General features: G+C 42.4%; 1 protein-coding gene across 4 annotated transcripts in view; it reads right to left on the bottom strand.

Annotated features, from left to right (window-relative positions):
• The window catches only part of XYLT1 (xylosyltransferase 1), a 178,009-nt gene that overhangs the window by 48,500 nt on the left and 107,411 nt on the right, over positions 1–22,098 (bottom strand). For all 4 annotated transcript variants that reach the window (XM_033073751.2, XM_033073753.2, XM_033073750.2 and 1 more), the window contains 2 exons: positions 14,599–14,771; positions 13,765–13,967 (listed from right to left, as the gene is read on the bottom strand). In XM_033073751.2, coding sequence (XP_032929642.1) covers positions 13,765–13,967; positions 14,599–14,771 — 376 coding nt within the window. The remainder of the gene's footprint in view (positions 1–13,764; positions 13,968–14,598; positions 14,772–22,098) is intronic.

Here is a 22,098-nt window from a genome sequence, read left to right as displayed (position 1 = left end):
GAATGTGCAAGGATTACACACGAGGTCAAGAGCTGAGAGCTGTCCTAAAACTCATCTTTGATCTCTTAGGTGCACAAGTGCATTAATTAAGGAGACTTCCAGGGAGGCCAATCCAGCTGTAACTCAGATTGTCCATCGCCACCACAGACACGTCACCAACTCACCAATGTTTTGAGATTTAACTCACTGGTGTTTATGAAACATTTTTACAAAGTCCTCTCAGTCCCAGCAGCACCTTTGAATTGATCCTAGGAATTAATCTGTCTGTGACAATGACATTTTCTCAGCACCCCTGCTGCTGCAGTAAAAAGTAAATAAGAAAAACACTACTCTGTAATAATACACCATATGCAGCTCTTTTTCTCTGATTTTAAAGCCACTATAAGTACAAGTTACTATATTTTATTTTTTATATTTTAGAGTAAAACTATGAAACACATTAAGGTAGTTTTCCTTTTATAAATCTAATTGTATGCAATTGCTAAGTCTAGATTATTTGTATTCTTAACAACAACAAATGCACTGAAAAACACTTGAATAACAAAAGCTTCTGAAGCACCTTCCAAATGTGTAACTGCATAAGACCTGGTACACATGAAAATAATCAAAGAAAATCAGCTATGTGCAGGATGACTTATTCCCTAAATAACCTGGTGTTGATGCATGCAGCTCAGAGGTATTTTGCTAGAAAGGAAGGAAATGTTTCACTCTGATTGTTAAACAATTTTCTATTTATTTTTCTATTTAAGTTTATGAATCATCAGCATATCACCACCATTATTTATTTATTTTTATCTTGCTAGTCCAGAATTTGAGTGTCTGTCACATAGCCTTTGCTAGAACGGCCTATAAGTGCCTATTTCAAATAAATATTTTTAAGTAAAGGCAGAGATGTGTGTCTAACTTAGATAAGGGCTAGAAAACTTGTTAAAGGTATATTCTGTAGTAAAGCAAAATTCTTCTCCCACCACACTCACAAGAGATTAGTTTAGTTGAACTGCATGTATGAAAAAAATGCTCATTTTTATCAGTGCTGGCAAAAACTGTTTATCAAGCCTTGCTGGCATTCCTGCTATGCATATTTGGAAATTAAAATAATGCAGATTAGTGCAGAAAAAAATCAGCAACGTGGAGTTTAGACTCTCCAACTTACACTCTGAGCTAAAATGTTTAGCATTCATAGAATCCCATGATTACTCAGCATTATGTCAGCTCCAAACATAAAATCACAGAAATGCTTAACTTGAAAAAAAGACCTTTAAGGTCATCGAATCCAGCACTGCCAAGCCCATCATCCCCCAGTGTCACTCTCCCAAATTAAGGGGCCAGCCTTGAGTAAGCAGATTTCCTTCTGGCATGGTGCAGTCATGTTCCCAACCAGAAGTTTCTGTCCAGGGGCTTGTGAAAGCACAGGAGAGAGAACTGCCACATCTGCCTGGTCCCCTCTTCAGGGTGTCTGCCTGAGTACAGGCACTTTGTGCTCTCATATCACAGCCTCTTTATCTCAGGCACACTCATAGATTGTTTCCAGACTTTTTTTGGTTTTTCATCCCACCAACACAAATCTACAAACTGGAAGAAAAAATTGGCCTAACATACCATCTTGTTTTAATTGTTGTCCCCTGGTAGGATCAATGGTTAAATGGTTATCACTCCTGTAAAGGATGAGCCACGGGTGTGTTTGGGGTCTCTCCTGCAGACAGGATGCAACATCCCCCAGCATCAGAGTGGAAGATGTCTCACCCTGGCCTGTGGAAGGGCACAGGTGCTGCTCTGAAGCCAGGCCAGGATCCCTGGCAGCAACAGCTCGCCATGGTTGTCCTTGTCCCTGTTTCCTCTCCACACCACATGGCAGACTGGCAGAAGACAAGGCAACAGCAGCCACTGCTCTGGTTCAAGCTGAACTCTTCCCCAGTTAATGGTACAGAGGAGGAGAAGCAGCAGTGCAGGCAGGGCAGGTGAGGCTGCCCACAATGCAGAACTGCTGGGAAACTTGTCACAGGCAGCAGATGGGGTCACACAAAGCACAAGGAGGCCAGTGTCACTTAGTCACTTCAGCTGACCTCCCACTAATAGCTGCCATTGACACTTCAGTCAGCAACTTTCCAAGGTAGCTGTGCTCAGGATGCATGGGAAGAATTGTGGTTTCTGTGGTAAAAATGCACCGATTTGGTGGATGACATCAGCAAGTCCAAATGTGAATGTTTTTAACCTTTTTCTATTAAGAGTGTAAGGACTGAGTGAATGCAGAGTGTGGAGCTAATGAACACATACTATCTGCTGACAGTTTGGCACAGAAAGGCTGTTTTAATGTCACACTGTCAGAGGTCTGTCACATTTTAAATTTCCATCAATAAGGAAGCTGAGTGTTGACGTAAATGATCATTTTGATGGACAGTGAGCAGGAAGCAGCCCTGCACCTGAAGAGGTTACCTACACAGCTCCAAGCCACACTGCTATTTACACTGAGACACATGTCTAAAGAGGATTCATGTCCAGAATGTCTAAATTTAATGAGGTTATTTACTCAGTTTTAATCCTGTAAGGAAAAAAAATAATCTCTTTTTTCAGCATATTTCTATTTTAAAACTTTTATGACAATAAGGGTTTTCTCTCAGTAGAAAAACCCCTGGATTGACAAAAACATTGGTAAATACTCTTTCTGCCCAAAGTACAACTTTGAAGAAAGTAGTACACAAGTTACCCACATTTTGTTCCTCAAAATATTTTTAGTGCCTTCAACAGTGAAACAAGTTCCCTCTGACAAGTCCTTTAATTAATTAAAAAAAAACCTTTTTTCTATCCTCTTTCCTACAGATAAAGCAATATGCAAAGGACTTTTCTGTTTTTGTATCTGTAATGCAGTGCACTCAGTTTATGTTTGTGCAAGCCAGAGCATAAACCCTGCTCTGTGTTCCTGGAACAGGCTTTGGGAAATCATAACAAAGGTTTTGTGCTGTTTCCCAGTTTTGAGGCTGTGAAAATGTGTTGTTCCATGTGTGACAGCCTGTTAATAGATGAAAATCAGCACTGTCTTCCTCTCACTCTGAGAGGGGCTCTGTCTCTCCTTGCCGTGTCTCATGGTAGGTAATTCTCCATAGGAAAAATTCCCAAGCAATCACTTCTTTCCATAAGCCCATCCATTGTGTCAGTGGCAGCAAATGTGACTGCTGCCAATTACTACATGACTTCTAAAGCTGCTGAAAAGTATTTGCCAAGATAATTTGCTTTTCATAAAGTAGCCTTCCCCTGTTATTATAAAACCAAACCATTCCATTTCTGATCACTGCCTCAATGCAGGGATCAGTACAGAGAACTCCCACATTCAACAGCCACGAGCTCTGCATGGGGATGCCAGAATATCACTTGTGAGGATGCAGCACAAAGAGTTAAAACAGGCAGGATTATCCTATCTCACAAAAACATCTGAGTCCACTTAATATCTGCTGAAAAGTATCTGAAGAAAGAGAGTGCTGAAATACTTGACTAACCAGCTGCTAATACCCAAGGATATTTAATTATTAAAACTAAACATGATATAATTTTAGCTTTATAAAAGCACTGGGATTTTATTTAGTGCAGAATGATGCTCACTGCTTTGTATTTTTCCTGTGTTTGTCTGCTGCTGCATATTCATGTAGAACCTCATCTGCCTACACGATACATCCCATTTTGATCAAAACAATAATCACTGATTAAATAAGCAAGTGGAGTGAGCTTCAGAAATGATCAAGTTCATTACTCAAATTAGTGAGACTTTGTATAAAAAGAAAAAAATCTGGATATTAGGCTGAATAGGAGCTTTTTGTTTGTTTATATAGTGTATATTTTACATGGCATAGTTTATATTCAGCAGCTTTCTTTGCCATCTCTAAAATTAAATTATCAAGAGTTTTGTGCAAAAAGAGAAGAAATTAAAATTAAATATGAGCACAGATTTAAAGCAACCATTCACTTAATCCAATTCATACATTCCTGCATCCATCTGAAATTTTATTTGTACAAGTCAATAAGAAAAATGACTTGCTAATTGTTGAAAAATGGTTTGATAGTTGTTGAGCAATTGCAATTAAAAATGCTCACTTTCTTCCAAGAAAGTGGAAAGAAAGAAAGCTCCTTCACCCTGCTTCTCATCATCTGTCAGTCTGGGGGTGCAGTCCTGCTGTCCTGCCACAGCAGGGACCCACCAGCATCCCCAGGTGTCACCCTGGGCCAGCTCCACGCCAGGGATGGATCTGTTCAGCAGATCCAACTTGGATTCAAAGTCCATCATTGTATCTGTGTGTGCCTCCATCAGCTGCAACAGCTTAAGACTCATGAGAAATCTCTGCTTTTCTGGATGCAGCTGTCAGGGTGCCACTTTCCCAGCTTTAATGTTAAATGTTGGTAATTTCTCAGTTTCTGAAACATATCTTGCTCCCTCTGACTGTGCTGATGGTGATTCACCTGACACCCCACCCTCACCCATCGGTCCCACCAGAACCAGAGCCATTCCATCCACTAGAACCAGAGCCATTCCATCCACCCTGCCCAGGATACTCTCAAAGCCAGCCCAAGGACAGTCCCTGCAGGACTCAGAGCACCCTCCCTGCACTGTCCCACACACACAAGTGTTTCACCTCAGTAATGAAGCAGAAAGTGCTCATCTAACCCTGGAAGCAGCAGGGAGCTGAGACACCCTCCTCCTGCTGGGAAAGGGAGCAGGAAAGCCCCTTCTAAAAGGGTACAAAGTACAAAGCTCAGCACTTCTGGTCTTGCCATCTCCCTGATTAATGTGCAGTGTAATCCTGGACCAAAACTGGCTGGCTTTGTGTGACATTGCCCTGAGAGCAGGTGGTTCTGAGGCAGTGGGAAGGATGGACCTGGGAAAAGAAACATTTTCCCTCATCTCACACTTTCTAGGGAAAACACCAGAGGCAATATACACTCATCCAGTGAGCAGCTTCATCTCCTAACTGGAGTTATCCCAGGGAAGGGTGGTGGGACTCCACTAGCACAAGGTCCCTGTGGTGCTCTCTGTGCCAGGGATGCAGCCCAGGGCTCTTCACCCACCCTGCTGCTCAGGCACTTTCACAAACTCCTTCAAAAGTAGAGTGAATTCTTACAAACCAGGCCCTTCCTGAAGCCCCTCCTGGGCCTGCCACTCCCTTAGATTCCTCAGCTGCTGAATCAACCTGTCGGAGTGCATCAATGCAAAGGACCACAAGGAAACAGGGAAAATGGGGTCAGGCTAATGGGATTTAACATTAATTCTGCACCAAGCCTGCAAAGATGGAAGAACAGAGCCTGGGGGTGAAAGGGATAATGAACTGAGAGCTGATGGAAAGAAACTTAATTGGTTTTAAAAACAAAAGGTCACATTTTGTTACCTTTATTTGGGTTGAGCAATGGTCTTTTTTTGACAATTTGTGCCACCTGATGACTTGCCCTACTCTTGTTTTGGAGTAAGTCAGTGAGGAATGCAGAGCTGGGACAGGGGGCACAAACATGTGGCAGAGAGGATGTTTGCAATGGGAATGTACAGATCCACTAACTGGTACAACTGGGGCTGCTGAGAAAGCAACTGGCAGGGTGGGAGGCTGATGTCCCTGCTCACTGCTTGCTCAATGAGTGCCACCAATACAGTCTTATTCCATCAGGAGAGAACCAGGGGGTCACTTCAACTCCAGAAAAAGACTCCAGAAAAGGCATGTGAACTAAAGCTAGGCAGTCTGTCACCAGTGAACTCCTGGCACTGCCAAGTGGACAGGCTGTGACATGGAGCCATTACCTGGCTGCCTCTCCCTCCTGGGCTGCAGTGGCTCACAAGTGATTCTCCAGGCACTTTGTGATGATACCCAGCACTGGTATCTCATGACACACCACATGTACCAGTTTCTCACAAAGAAAGATCAGGTGTTTTAGATTTCAGCTGTAGTTCTGCCACCTGCAGCATGACTTGAGCCCCATGGGAACAGCTTCAGTGCCTACACAACCCCAGCTGTACAAAGGTTTAGCAATGACACTGACCCTGAACAGAGCAAGCAGAGCCATGCTCCCTGCAAGCCTTTGCCATGGAAATCATCTGGAAGGTGCCTTGCACCTGACTGGCACAATGCATCCCATCATAAGAATGCAATAATCTGAGCCACTGCCAGAACATCTGAGGCTGCCTCAGTCAAAGCCATAAGATGACACAAATAACCAGCTTGGATTTATAGGCCTTTTAGTCTTCAGCTGTCCCAAGAATCCACTGTTGCAAGATTACCTGCTAGAAATCACTTTGGGGCAGCAAACTTTTAAACCAAGATAAACTCAGCATTTGGAAAAGACTTGGCCCCAAACCAGTTCCTAATATGGCAAAGAGTGCAATTATCCTGATGAAAGCTTAGGGATGCTTGTGCCTACAGCTGGTTCATCAAGTCATGCTGAATGATGGGTATAATTAAACTGCATGCAGCAGGGTGGAATGTGCTACAATGAACCATTTAGGGCCTCATCCCCTCCCATCAGCCTGGAGCTACAGATGGGCCATCACAAACAGGCAGTGGCGTTCAGCACTGCTATTTATACAGAGAGATTCAGAGGTGTCACACAAATGCTCTGTGCAGGTTGAGCAGAAGTGTTCCACTGTAATAAGGTGCAACTGTAAAAGACAGCTAGTCCCTAATTCTACCTGGGATTGCACAGCAAAATGTAGGTCTGGGATTTCTGTACTACCAGGTCAAAACTTCCACAGTGTCTCAAGATACAAAATTTTGACCGGTTAGCGCTAGTCAGGATGATAAAAGAAAATAAAAAAAAGATTTATGAAAAGAGACACATTCTGCACACCCCTGAAGATGAAAAACACCACACACAGAGGTGCCCTGCTCTCCTGTGAACCACCCAAGCTCTGCAGCACTGGACAGGCTCACAGATCCTGCATTTGGTCTACAGACCTGTGAGAGCCGAGAAGTCTTCAACATCAAATACCATTTGACTCTTACATTTTTAGCCCTATTTTCAAGGGAAAGAATTTATTCATCTCTCCCTCTCCTTCCTATTTCTACATCACCACTAAAAGACTGAATCAGAACAACATTTTGGCTCACCCTTTAATGGCCTTTTGGTTCACAACTCTTTAAGAGTGACTTGGGAAAGGTATAACAGCACATGTTGTGTTATCTTCACTTTGAACTGCCACCAGATATTATTTTGCAGCTGTTTTATTGTAAGTGGCATCCTGAAAGCTAAACAGAAGAGTGTCTTAATGGCAATTTCAGCAGATTTTTAATTTCCTGAGAGAATTCAGTGGGACCACAAAGGGAGAGCACGTTTAAAATGCAATGCCATAATAAGAATGTTTCCCTCTTTCAAGCACTTCTAGCTTTCGGAATTTGATAATGATTTCACTCAACTTTCTAAAGAAACCCAACAAAACTCAACTGAGTTGAAGAGACATTAAAGTTTCTGCTCACAAACTCCAGGTAAACACTGCAAGGACCTGTTTCTCTGCAGCTTGTTACCCACCTCAGACTTAATCCAAAGTAAAAGTCACTTGGAGCAAAGTTGTGGGAGAGCACACAACAAAATCATTCCTGGGATTTCCCTGACAATCAACATCCCACTACAGCTCAAACTCCACTGAAGCTTCTTGCCAAGGAATGCAGGGAGCAACTAAATACCATGGGAAGGGCTTGCCAGTATGGGGCAGCTAGTGGGGAATTTTTCTAACCATGGCTTTAGAGTACAAAAGCCATTCTGCACAAAGGACTCTTTTCTTGGCTTGGTCACCCCACACTATTTGCCCACAAAGGCAAGTTGTAAGTGCAAAACAGGTTTTGTAAATATCTCTGGAGCTGTGAAGGAGAAATACACAGCTGGCCAGATCCTTCATGCTGCTCACTGCCTTCCTCTGCCCCAACAAAACTACTCACAAAAATAATAATCCAGGCATTACTGTAGCATCCTGCTGACAAAAGATGGAACTGTAGCCTAGGAAGTGATGGAGCACATTATCACAACATTTGTGCTGTTACTGTGTACAGAGCAGGCTGAATGGTGAATGAATCCAGCACAGACTCACATTTAGCTCTTTTTTAGGAGACTGACTTTTTTCTCAGTCATAAATAATTAAGAAATAAATTACATCCAGAAAGCAAACGGCAAACAGCTGAAAACTCTTTGGCTCTTAGCTTGAGGACCTCCCTGTGAGCAGCCCCAGAGCCAAGCCAGAAGAGATGGGGACAACAGCCAGGCACCCCACATGGGCTCAGAGGCTGCAGTGCCATCAAACTGCAACTCTGGCATCTGGGGCTTTGTCTGCCAGGCAGAGCCCCCAGGGCTCCAGACACTGGCTCAGATGTCTCAGTCCTCATGGGAAGAGAGAAGGGGCTCCATGTTCAGCACTGTAATCAACAGGGTAAGATGCTGCCAAGTACAAGAGCACTTTGAGTAAAAATCCTATTCTAAAACTGTGCATCTTTAATCTGCATGCATAGCAAAGATGCCTGGACAGCCAATTCCAGTTTGGGGTGCATGTATTTATGTTGCCAGTCTGAGGCTATGCAGCACATCTCAGAACTACTAAATATCCAGAGGAGTTACTACAAGCTGCAGATGGCAATTCCCCAAAGCAAAATCTGCTTTATATCCCAAAATCCAGGAGGGGAGGGCAGAAGGAATAACCTCAGCTGCACAGAGAAAGGGTGGGCCTCCCATCACTAACATTCACCAGCTTGAAGAAAACATTATGTTAACATCAGAGATAAATAAAATTTGAGCCACAATAATTTCCACATTTTACCCCACCCATTTGTGACCATGCACAAAACCACTGCTTTGCCAACCATTGAAAATTAAACCGTAAAACACAGAAGTGGAACAGCAAATCAAAAAGATAACTTTCAAAATATATATAAATCTCAAGCAAATGTGCTGGCAAAGTGAGGAAAGAAGAGGAGAAAAGGTTATTTGAGGGATTAAAGAAAGAAGCAAATCTGAAATTCTCAGAGAATGCAGATTCAAGAAAAACACTGATAAAGTTCCTTTTGGACAGAAAAAAAGATTCCCTGTGAAGCATTAAGAGTGGATTGACATCTGGCTTGCCAGATAAAGATATTCTGAGCAAACAAAACCACATACAATGTTGGTGACAATCCTGAGATAAAAACCTCAGGCACTGGCATCTTAACAGATGCTGTAGTGCAAAGCTCCCTGTGCTGCACTCCCCTCTCGATGTAGGGAGATGATTGAGCAGTGCTTCAGCCCAGGATAACATTCCAAAGGGCACTTTAAAGAACACTGTGCTATTTGCCTAGTGCCTGGTACATTATTCTGGTGGCAAGGTCTGCTTTTCAGATCTGCACTGCAAGACTTCCTGTGGGGTGTAAGGTCAAATTCAGCCCTGGAAAGTCAGTATCCTTTATCCAGGCTTTCATGTCAGGCACCAATTTATGCAGTGCCAGGAAGGAGATCTCTCCAGAGGACAGCTCTGAAGTCTGAATCTCAGTGAGACATTGAATTGTTAAATTAGGTGAAGTCAAATTGATGAGAAGTGAGACAAAGTGGAACTGCCTTCAGAGCCAATGGCTTTGCCTTACTTGCCATTCCACAGCTCTCATCAGCCCTGCTGCCTTTGGGGTTTCTGAGTTCACAGCCATCAAGAGGGCACAGCTGGGTCTCAGACATTTCTCCCAAGCTACAGAGCTGTATGTGAAAGCTAAGTGCTTTGTTTCACTTCTAAGAGGAGATTTTCCTGCATTTCCAATATTGCATTTCAAGCCTGCACATTGCAAAAGCTGAGATGTTTTGCAAGAGCAGCTGGGTAGCTCCAGTCTGGTGTACCCACTCCATGCAAACTTTATTTTCTTTTTTCCTCCCTGTCACCTGCTCCAAAGGTTGTGTCATTTGCTTATAGGCTTTTATGGAAAGTAGGGCTACACAACTTTATCCTCAAATAATGTCAAGCAGCGAAACACAAGTAGCTTCACTGGGTTTCATTTAAGGTCCTTTGTTATACTTGATTGCCCATAATGGAAAATGTAGTTATATCTGAATTCCTGGCTCCATCAATAAGACACTTTATTTTTCTTTCTATTCTGAAGCACTCCCCAAGCTTCTGCTAATAATTTTGCTTGACCTTTATTAAAGACCAAGCATTAGCTGGCAATTAGATTTGGTGATCCCTTTGGTGATTGAGGCTCAGTGCTTTACTGTAAATTACAAATAGTTCAAATGTTTCATTATGTTTATTCTTTATACAAGCTCTGTGGCCAGGTAAGCACTGACATGACATTCACTGTTAAATGATCTCATTAAACTTCTTAATTTAAGTGGTGCAACACTTCACCTGCCACATTATCCAAGGACTCCTGCAATGTACATTAAACATTCAGCATGAATAGATGCTCTACCATAGTTCACCTTGTTGGGAGTGAAATTTCAGTCCCTGAACATAAGGTTGACTACTTTACACTGTTTGTCAGAGATAATAAATAATGCAAGTAGATACCCATATAAAGTAAGAGGTTGAAGACATCAGTAGCATTCTCATAAGGTTTTGAAAGAGTCTCTCAAAAGAAAATACTTTAAATTATGAAAAAATACCATTAAAATGAAAAAAGATAAGGAAAAGGAAGGAAGGTGTTGTTTTCTTTCATTTCTTTATGAATGCAATGACTGTAAGAGATGATTTCTTGACAACCCTGAAGGCATGTGTTCCTTTTTTATTCACAAGCCCAGAGCAAAAGGAGGGACAGTCACACAACCTCCCACCTCTGAGCTGCTAGTGGGGGCTTGTCTTTATCCATTTTATCCCTCCTTTTCCTGCTGAGAATCTTTAACTGAATGAGCTGACAGCTGAATGAAGTCAAGGTTGGATAATGCATCACATCTTTTCACTTAGGTCAAGAAATAATAATATTGCTTCATGATTAAAGGGAAACACTTTTGTTAGAGGCACCTTTATGTCCAGACTATTTGCCAGTGGTGTACACTGCAGTGAGAAGGAGAAGCACATGGATTAGGATCTCCTCTGTGCTAGTTCTGGACCTACAGACTCCACAAACAAAACATTCAGGCATGAGGAGGAATAATAAGGGTATCTGGATTTTTCTGGATTGCATATGTTTTATCTTACATGTTTTTAATTGTTTTCCTCACAAAATGAATAGTTCTAATATTTTTCTCCCATGCCTTTATATTTTATGATGCCTAACATCTGCTTCTGGACATCCCTGCTGAAGGATGAAAAGCTCCTGGCAATTCTGTTATAGTCTGTGAACATACCAGACTGCTCCCTGGACAGATTTAGGCTTCATCATATTGTATTAACCCCACATATTGAGTATGGTTTTTTTTACTTAGAAGGCTGGATTAGCTTTTATTATCAGAAGAGAAGTAGTAAAGGTTTCAGTATTACAGATGGAATGGCAGATGGAAAGCGAAAGCTTAATATGAAGCAGCTCTGGATAAAAACTATTAATCCACAAAATTCATATGTTCTTATGCAGGGAAACCTAGCAAAACTCACTGCAATATGACTAACCAGAGAGAAGTGTAAAGTGCCCCTAGTCCATTATCTGACAAACCATGGCATGGGGTCTCAAAGAAAGAAAAGAATCCCTCAAACACCCTATTTGCCACTTCCTGGAAAAACAACCAGCTCTCTCTGGATTATATAGGGAGGTAATGCTTTTCTAAAGATTATAAATAATAAAAATTTATAACATCTCCACCATGAAAATGAAATGGACTCATATATACATATTTGATGAGACAAGACTTTCCATGGTTTATAGCTCTAATATTCCATATTAAAAGAAATACTTAATGTGACTTGTAAGTCACTGTCATTGAAGTTGGAGCACTGAAAAAGGTTTATTATTTTTTGTTGAAGTGCATCATGGTGTGAGGAGGAAGCGTGTTCCCTTCAGTTCTGGTAACAGAGGGCTTTGGCAGGAAGGGAAGTGGGCACTCCAAACCCTGCCTGGTGCTGAGAGGCACCAAGAGCCACCACAGAGCTCTGAGAGCAGCTTCAAGGGAAAGCACCACCTTCAAGAATCCCCCTCTGAAGAAACAAGTGCCTGGAATTTCTCCAGCAGAGCTGGAATGACAGCAAGAGAGCATGGCATTGCATGGCACTATTACAAAGGCTCCATGAACACTGACCAAGTGCAGCCTGCCCCACCAAGCTGGTGATGGCCATGCCTGGAAGGCACTGAGCCCACCTGGGGCTGTGTTTTGACTTGTTCCTCAGGGAATGGGAGCAGTTCAGAGTGCCCCAGCCATGGCCTCAGCATTACACTGTGCTTAGGGTGGGCTCAACACCACAGCACAACTGCACACACCTGCTGGCACTAGTGCAGAAGCACACTACCTTCAGCAATCACTCTCCTACAATTTATCCTGTTTGATTCCCAGTGCCATCACCTACCTTTTCCTTTCTGGTCTTGCATTACTCTGCTTTTTAGCATCCATACAGCATTCCTCACCAGGAAAGTGAATAGTCAGGAGCAACAAGCTAGCTTTTCCCCAAACTCAGTAGATATACAGAAAACTACATGCTCTTCCTTATAAGCAAAGCTGATATATTAACATTGTTAGTCCTCTTCCTGTTGCACATCAAAAGTGTTTAAATACTGTGGTTTCTTAATCCAAATCCCCATGGTCTAATATCAAGGCAGTCTCGGTAATTTTTGTGCTCTTTCTCCCCAGAATGTGTTGCATTTCACTGAGAGTGCTTGAAAATGGGCACCAGCAATAAAGCCCTTTGTCAGTCCTCACAAAATCCTTCCAGGGGCAATTTCTGTCCAAGGAGCACCTTCAGGAAGGGATTCAAACTTCAAGAGAGATCTTGGAGAAACCTAACCAGTGGAAGCGTATTTCTCTTCCAGGAGTATTAAAACCGTGTTGTATCATCACCCATCAGGAAATCACCCAAGAAAGTCACTTCCCCTTTCATTGACTAAATTTAGCATAGAGGGAAACAGAAGCCACAAGAAGAATTTCATGTTTCCTTCCCCTTAATAACTCTTACAACCTAAACCTAAAAACAGTTTCAGGACACTTGGGGATTTTTTTGGGTAGCTTTTTGTTGTTGTTGTGGGGTTTTTTTGGTTGTTTTCTTTTTGTTTGGGTTGGGTTTTTTTACAGACTATTTATTTTTGCACAGTGCAGCAAACTTACTAAACACAGCTCTGAGGCCTGGGTGCTGTAAATCCAGAAAGAATATAATTTCATTTAAAATCACAAGCCTTATCATGTGATGCTGTGTGAAATTCTTAGCCTGATGCCATCTGAATAAAGATATTCAGGCAAGGCTGGTGCTGAAGATGTAATTGACTCCTAGCAACTTCTTTGTCACTTCTACAACCATTATTCTCCACAGAAAAAGCACTGAAAAAAGGGAGAGGAGTACCTGAATTCGTACCTTCAACACTTGCTAAGACATCAAATCACACTGCTAATCAGAGCCCTGGGAGGGAGGAATCTCTCTATGCCTGGGCTACTTTCCTCATCCTCTCTTGCAGGCACCTCTTTTGCTGGAAACAATGAGTAACTGGAGCAGCCTCCCAGGAAAGTCCTCCCCAGGCAATTGGAAGACACACAGGGCACAGGCAAGTGATTTAACCCTTGGCTAAAGTGGGGCTGTCAGACACCAGCTCACCAACAGGAGTTTTCTGCTGCAAAACAAAAGAAACTCTTCCTCTGCTTCTTGCAGCACAGCACAGACACATCACTGCTCATCTCCACACCTCCTTTGGGAACAAAGCAAGTTCATTCTTAAAACACTCACTGTACCTGATTGGGTAGTCAGCAGCACTGAGGTTAATGAAGAAATCCCAGGGCCAGTCACTCATCTCCATTAAGTCCTTCATGGTCTGCAGGTAGGTGGTCAGCAGACTTGCTCCTCCCCAGATAGTGGCCATTCTCCAGGAGGTGACTCTCACATTTGGGTACTGGCTGGCAAACTGCAGCACTTGCCGGTGCAGGTAATTGGATCGCTTTACAGGAGAAAAGAGCAATACATTCAAGTTATTCTGTCCAAAATTGTCTCTCCCTGTATTCACTGAAGGCCTACCCTACTTTTTGACTCACTGAATGCTGCCATTGCTTTGCCCTCACTTGCTATGGCACACAACCTTCCTTTGCTAAATGTACAGAGAACCCTGGTTAATATTTTTGATTACAACTACAGTAATCACTAACCAGTTGATTAACTTTATTCACCATTTGTCACCATACATCCCAAAGGGCTCTTGTGAAGGAGGTGACTGCTACCACCTCCCTTTCACAGTGTGTCACTTGCCCAAGGCACCTCAGGTCAGCTCTCCATCCACTGGGCCACCACCTCACTCTGCATCAGCTTTTCAATTACTGCTAACTAAATGTGCAACAGACAGACAAGGGGAGATACTCATTGACATTGAAGGAGAAATGAAGGCTGTTACATAAAAAAGATAACAAGAAATAAAATTTATGAAAAAAAAAAAAGAGGCTCCAAACATGTAACAGATGGAGAGACAAAAAGTGACATGCACTTTATGCAGCAGAGGTAAAGGGAAGATGAAGATGACAAGGATGGGTAGACTGACAGATGGTGAGACAGGCAATTTATAACCAGTGATATATTACCTTGTCAACATGAATGTAATAAAAATGGTCTTTATGGTAAATAGCCTTAAACATGCGCTGGAGCTGCCGGGAAGCTCTGCCATGAACAACCAAGACAAATGCGATCCTGACTGGGTTGGCTGGCATGTATTCTACGGAGTCCTCATCCCACTGAACATTGTTGTTGGCTTTTCCTGTTCAAAAACAAAACACAGCACATCTGAGTGTATCCACAGGCAGGGTGCAGACAGCAGTACACATTCCACCTCGGCTCTTCCTCCAAAGGCCCTTTGCAGGCAGGGTGAGCTCACCAGGGCTGCCAGCCTGTCCCATCCAGGCTGTGCCCCCTCTCTGTGCCCACACAGGGCCAGATTTAAATCCAGCAGCAGCCCATGCCCTTGGGCCTCATCCCAACCAGGCTGCACAAGTACCCAGGTGTTTATGAGTTCTGTCAAGCACCACCTGAGTACAGCCACCTGAACCTTCAAAGGAATCACCTCTGAGTTTGTAACTAGTGTCCAGAGTATTCAAACAATGACAAGGCTGAGGTTCCCCAGAAGGAAACCCCCTGTTTAGCCAAAGCTGCTCACTCCCATGATCAGCACAGCCCTCCTGAGAAGCTGGTGGAACTCTGCTACTGAACTGCTGCTGAGGATTATTGACTGGTAGCATTTATTTGTAACAGCAGATGTGCCCTGGAAGATGTAAATGCAACTTGCATATCTTCACTTCCACATGGAGGAGTAGGGCTCTTCCAATACTATTTAAATTTCCTGTTCATTTTTATTTTAACAGAGTAATTTCTGGTCTTCCTTTTCTAAAGCAAACACCACAGTGTGAGGTTCAGACAGGATGCACTGATAAACTGAAGAGCTGGAGGGACATTTCTAATAAGAAATTTAAAGTGCTTTGGTTTTGGTTTGTGTATCCACTCTGCAATTCAAAAACCAGAACACAATGTAAGAAAAACATAATTTTATCCAAACCCTGACCATTCATTCATTCAGCTATTCATTCTTCAATGAAACAACACCATTGTCTTCAGTGCTCTGACCTTGTAAGGGCCTTTCTCAACAAAAATTATTTAGAAAGAGCCTGAAATTTTGAATATTAGCAAAGAAGGAAAGCCAAAAAACTTCCTCCTGCCCAAATTTTCCTCTTGCAAATTGCAACTTTATTCCTTTTAAAATGAAAGGAACAGTGTTGTCTTAAAAGCTACTTGATGTGTGTTCCCTCTGCCAGAGGTACAATTTTCAAATTCCTACGATCTCTGCTGTTGCCATTTTCTGCACTTAGTGCTTTTGTGATGCCCCTTTCTCCTCCCACTCCACATCCCCACCACCTCAAGACTCCTGCAGTCAGTGGAGACACTTGCTCAGGGTTGTAGGACAAATTGGAGGCTGTTCCTGGCTCAGTTATCAGACAGCCTGAGTGCAGCTACAAAGCCCACTGCACTTTCCAAAACATCTCCTGCAGTTATTAATTAAAAAAACATGTTCATGTCTGCTTGATTTGACATAAGGAGCATGAAAGAAGACATTTGCCAAGTGTGAAGTGAGAGTAAGAGAAAGGGAAAGACACTTTTCCCCAGGTTTTTGAAACTGGAAACATATGTTGATAAAAGTAAACAATACTAAAAGCTTTCTTTTTTTTCCAAATGTAATAATTACAAAATAAAGGCTGGACACAGAACAAAGACCTTTGCCTAATCCCTTTTGGGCATCTCCTTATTCAAGGCAGTAGTATAAACTTGGAGAAAACAGACCAACTGCATGTTTGCAGAGCACTGTTCAGGTGATCAAACAATTTGATCAATTGTACTGAAATGCCCTTGAGTAATTGAAACACTCCTTTCAGACAGCAACCAGAGAGAGATCCTGCTGCAGTGGGGGCAGCAATCCCAGAAGGGAATGTCATCTCCCACAGCTCTCCCTTCACGTTTCTCCTCAGCAGTGCTTCCCCACACACCTCTCTAAGTCAGAATCTGCTCTCCCCACCCTGGAGCCCCAGGAAAGCTGTCAGAGGTGTCCCTTGTGCCCAGGATGTGTCTCTGCTGGATTGTGTAAAGGGCTAAAAGGCAGCAGTGTCCCTGGCCTGGAACACACACACATCCACAGCACCAAAGAGCCAAGGAAGTCCCAGAGGCCCCTGCCCGTGGAGCACACCCTTCCTCAAGGCAGGTAGGTCTCTGCTCATAAATTAATGCAACTTTATTGCCTCTGTTGTATTCAGACCAGACATTAGGGAATTTCTTGCCCCATAAGTCACTCCTAACTTTACACAAACAACTTAAATGGTATTTCTTGAAAAACCAGTCCACTGCTGGTTCAGCAAGACTCAGATGAAATATTTGAGAGAAAGCTTAAATTTAATTTTTTCTATAATCTTCAGCTTGTTTATTATGGCCATTAGCCTATTCCCAGTTCTGCTGTCTCTCCTGTGCAGCTGATGAGCTTCACCATGCACGTGCTTAGGGCTTCTGCAGAGTGACAGGGACAAAAAGGGGCTGTGAGAGAAAGAAAATGTGCTTGCAAAGAGAACTGACAGGGGAATGAAGGGCAATTGCAATTGCAAAAACAAGCCATTTTTCTTTTAAACTGCTTTCATTTCAAGCTGATGATGTTCCATCAATGGACTCAAATATTTTTAGTGGTTTTCATTACATTTTTGGATACCTCTCTTCTGAAATCACTGGCTTTCTGCAATGATATGCAGAAGGTGAGGAGAATTTAAAATAGTCATATTGTGGGTCTTTTACTTTAATCTAACTTGCTTTCAATACCTGCACTATCATTTATCTAGTAATTACTGAGAACAAAATCCTCTCCAATTTTCACCTGAAATGCCACCTCACTGCATCAGTTTTCTCTAATAAATTCCTGTAGTGACATATTTTGCTCTCTGCTGTTTTCCTTCTCTAACCTTTTTTTTTTTTTTCATATGCTTGTTCCTTCCTTCTCTTTTAGGTTTGGGGTTTTATACTTGCATTTACCACCTGCATACTATTATGGCTTTTTTAATACAATCCTATTCTTGGCTGCCTGCAGTTTCACAAAGGAAGAATGTTACACGTTTTCCATCTGTCAGACTATCTGCTACTCTGCTCTGTACTGTAACTTCTCTGGTTTTAGCTCAGGGCTGCTTGGCCCCCTCTATTTTGCAGACTGCTTCACTGCTAAAGAACCAGCCTGGTTTGCAAAGAAGATGGAATTGGCAGGCAACATTTAGTTGAGGATCTGCTTAGTGAAAATTGCAGTAGGAGTTCAGATCTGTATGAGCAATGTCAAGACCTGAATAGCTCCAGCCTCCTCATTTCTATAAAACTCGTGCAGACCAAAGCCCAGCACATGGTGTCAGTGCCTGCATGTTAATGAGTGCTCAGGTAGGGGCACATCCTCTTCAGGCTGCTGGGACAGGACACACAGAAAATGCATCAGATTATTTCACTCAACATCCCACCATTCACTAGTGACAAACATCTAAAAGCATTTTCAGGAGGCACTTGGGTTTGGCAGCTACTGCAGTGCATCACTGCCCTGCATTCTGCCATGCACTAAAGCTCCATCCAGATGCTGATCCCAGCTCCACCCTCAGTCACTTCAGTCCTGCAAGAAGCAGCTGCCAGGATCACCTTCCTCTCACTCAGGATTCATGGGCAGCTTCTTTCCTCTGCAGCACTCCCTGTTCCCAGCCTTCACTCCACTTGTCACCTCTCAACATTCCCCTGTCTGCCTTTCCATGAAACACCAGTGCAGCCCACACAAGGGAATCCCCATCTCCCCTTGCACAGGTCACCTGTGGCAGTCTCAGCAGGACTGGAGCTGCTCCCCATCTCTCCTAGGAAGCCTCTCTGAGAGTGGCTATTGCCTGTTGAATGAGGTTACCTGCATGCCTAGGGAATTCCCTTTTTCTGGGATAATTACACAAATCATTGCTTTACAAACCTTAATAAAAACCCCACAATGGTAATACAGAGTAAAACAAAAACCATCAGTGCTTTATAAACCATAATCAAAACCCCACAATGGTAATACAAAGTAAAGTTGTGAAAGTAAAGTAAAAGCTTACTTCACAAAGTAAAACAAAACCCATGAAGATTGTTACAGTTCCATTTGGGAGCACAAAATTGCTTTGCACATATGAGCCAGTGGAGAGTGAATGGAACATCCTCTTTAGGGCCATCTGGCACAGGTGAAACAGCCCTGGCTTTGAAGCAGGACTTCTCTTAAGCTTTCTCAAGGTTGCTGTTTCATTCTCACATTGCCTTGATCCAAAGAAACTGGAACCTCAGCAGAAGAGGAAGTGCACACCCAGCTCATAAACAAACATCTTCCAGCCCTTCTATCACAGAGCATTTATTGTGCTACCCTCCACTGAAAACAAGCCTGCTCTCTCACCAATATCTTTCAAAAAACTTACTGAGAAAAGTAAGAGCTTCCTTTTTGCTTCCTGCTCAAAACCTGACAGGTCTGACATCAATGTGTCAGCAGGAAAACCTGTACCTGTTTTTGAAGACAACAGGAGAATCTCAGCTCTAGTGCAATTTTAACTTGTATTTTCTATGCCCAGAGAAATCAATACTCATAATTAAGAGCTTAATCTTCAACTGTTGCAGTATTACTAAATTCCAGAATAATGAAGATAGTGCAGTCATTTTCACATTTGTTGTGATGCCACATTATGTTCAATCACCCCCCAATAAGTCAGAGCCAGCCTGCTGATCTCTTACCTCTACTGTTAATTAATGGGATCACACTTCCCCAGCAGCACAGAGCAATCTTTCAATCTATTTTGTGAACTGTCTGATCCTTTGTAAATCAATCTATCACCTTCTGTTCTCAGTCTGGTATTGTCCTGGCTGTCCAACAGATTTCCTCTGCACAGAGATACCTGGATGCTGCTGACTCCATCTGAGCCCAGCTGTGTGTGTACACTGTGCCTTGATCCATGAATCAATGGACAGACATTAGTAGAGTTATTGCTGTGTAGTTCAGCAGAGTGTTTACTGCTATTACATCCATAAATGCAATCAGAAGCCCTGCCATTACAGCAGAGTATGAGCCATAATCACCCCAAGGATGCAGAGCTCTGTAGTCCCTACTTAAACTCCCAGGAGCAGCCCCATTCCCTTCAGTGGGACCATTTCTGCAACAGCCAGATGAGTGGTAGTTGCTGAACTCAGATTTCCACTATAAACTCCTCTTCAATTGCTCACAACTCAACAACACAGCAGGCTGAAAATTTCCAGGCTTGGCTTTCATCTGAAAATGTTTTCCATTTTGATTAGAGCAAAAACAGGTTTGCCTTGCTTAAAGGGTGGCAAGAGCCAAAATAAATAAATAAATAAACAAACAAATAAATAAATACAATGCTTTCATTTAGGACACAAAAATTTTATATCAGACCTAGTAATAAAAGTAGTTGGAGGGTTATATAAAAACCACAAAAAATGTCACTGAGCAATTTACCAGTGAGTCATCAGGACCTGATGAGAAGTCTTTGTCTGAGGGTTTGATAACAGCAACAGTGCCCTGGGCTGAGCCAGAACTCTTGCTGGAGCTCAGTCCCATGGTCCAGCACAGCAAGTGCATCTCCTGCCATCAGGCTCGAGGGGGATGGTCTGTCTTGCTGCAGAACCCTCCACCCTGCACAGGAGAGGTAAATTCTGAAACACCATGTGTGTCAATCAGACTTAGATGAAAAGACAATTATTCCTATGCCAGAACCTAGAAAGCTTTCTTGAGCAACATTAGTCCCAGCTTTGGGATGCCAATTTCCATTTCCAGTCTAAGAAATTATTCATTTGTTTCCATGGTGGTCCTTGGGGAGATCTTCAGTGAAAAAAAAAATATTTCAGGTGAGCACTGATTACATATATATACATATATATAATTACTTTTAATTATTGCAATTATGTATATGTAAAATGCCCAGTGATCTCTGGTCTGTTCACAAGACCCCTCTGGTAAATCAGATATCGACCATGAAGTGGAACCAGCACCTCGTGTGCCCTCTGAGCCCAGCACATCCACTGCCCAGGTCAGTGAGGGGCTCTTGCAAAGCAAACTGAAGAACAGAAAGCTCCTGAAGAACACAGTTATCATGACTGGTCATAGGTGGGGCTTTTCCTAGTGGGTTTTAACTTGCTTAGCAAAGTAGGAGAGGTGAAATCACTTGAGATGATCTTCTGCACAACTGTCCCCAGGTGTGGGGATTAGAGAGGCATGGTTATGATTTAAAGAATTAAGTATTGCTAGTTATGTTCTGTAGATTTCCTTAAAACTGCTGTTACCTGTACTTTTTATCTCTGAGTTACCACTGAGCACCTTGGAAAAAATTTCAGAAATCATGCTGCTATCAAAGAGTGGATATTCAATTTTTTTGCAGTAATGTTTTATCTCAACAACCCTGTTCTACAACTTTTCAGTCTCAGACTCTATAAGAAATTACAGGAACTGTAATTTATGATCCTCTGTAACTTCATATGATCAAGTAACCCATAAGCAAAAAATCAATGCAAGGCAGGAGGGAAGCAGTGAGACATAATTTAGAAGCACTCAGTGGCTACTGCATTTAACTTTTAAGAGACAGATTTCAGTAATGTTCTTTCCATGCTGAGAAGAAGCCCTGGCTTGGAACAAAGGAGCTGCTGATGTGGGCATTTTGAGTCTTCTTTAATCATTTCAGAGGGTGACAGCATAAACTTAGGGCAGTCAGAGGAGAAGAATCACTGCCTTACAGATGGCAATTCCCTTCATGAGATCACTGCAAGTTTCTCTACACTGAATTTGTGAACTGATAAGCAGCTCTGCATCCCTGCAGATATAAAAAGGGAAACTCACTGTAATTACACATGTAGGTTCAGCTCTGCTGTTCATGAACAGAAAAATAATGGGCATGAAAGAATAAAGGTAGAAAGACAGAGGACACAAATAAAAGTGTTTCATATTTAAAGCTGGATCATAAGAAAATGATTTTTTTTTCTATTTTATCCCAAGGGAAAAATACCCAAAAAAGTATTTCTCTGTTTTGGAATTTAAAAGAAAATATTTCCATCTCAGCTTTGTCATCCTCCTGTAACAGCCAGGTAACATTTGTGCTGCATGGAGCACTTCCAAGACACTCAAGAACCCATTGGGGCAGGCATCATTCATTACACAAATGCAGAAAGACACCATGCACCAGAAAATTTGGTGAATGTGTATTTTTCACATTATTTGCAGAATTCATTGTAAATGAAGAAATATAAAAACCTTGAGAACAAGGACAGCAATTTTTTTGTATCACAAAACCTGCAAAAGCAGTTGGGATAACAGAATTGTTCAAAATCAACCTCCAGGGCCCATGTACATGTGTGTGTGCAGCAGCAGCACACTCCTATTCACTAAATTTCTAGCAAAAGCAGACAGACAGCATTTGGTTTGAAGCAGCCTACCATATTTCAAACAAAAAATTTGTTCTATCTTGCAGTCAGTATCGAGTCATTACTGAAACCATTTTTATGATTTGCAAACGACCGAC

Source organism: Catharus ustulatus, chromosome 16 (assembly GCF_009819885.2).
Source record: "Catharus ustulatus isolate bCatUst1 chromosome 16, bCatUst1.pri.v2, whole genome shotgun sequence".
Classification (NCBI taxonomy): domain Eukaryota; kingdom Metazoa; phylum Chordata; class Aves; order Passeriformes; family Turdidae; genus Catharus; species Catharus ustulatus.
This window is presented reverse-complemented; position numbering and strand designations above follow the sequence as displayed.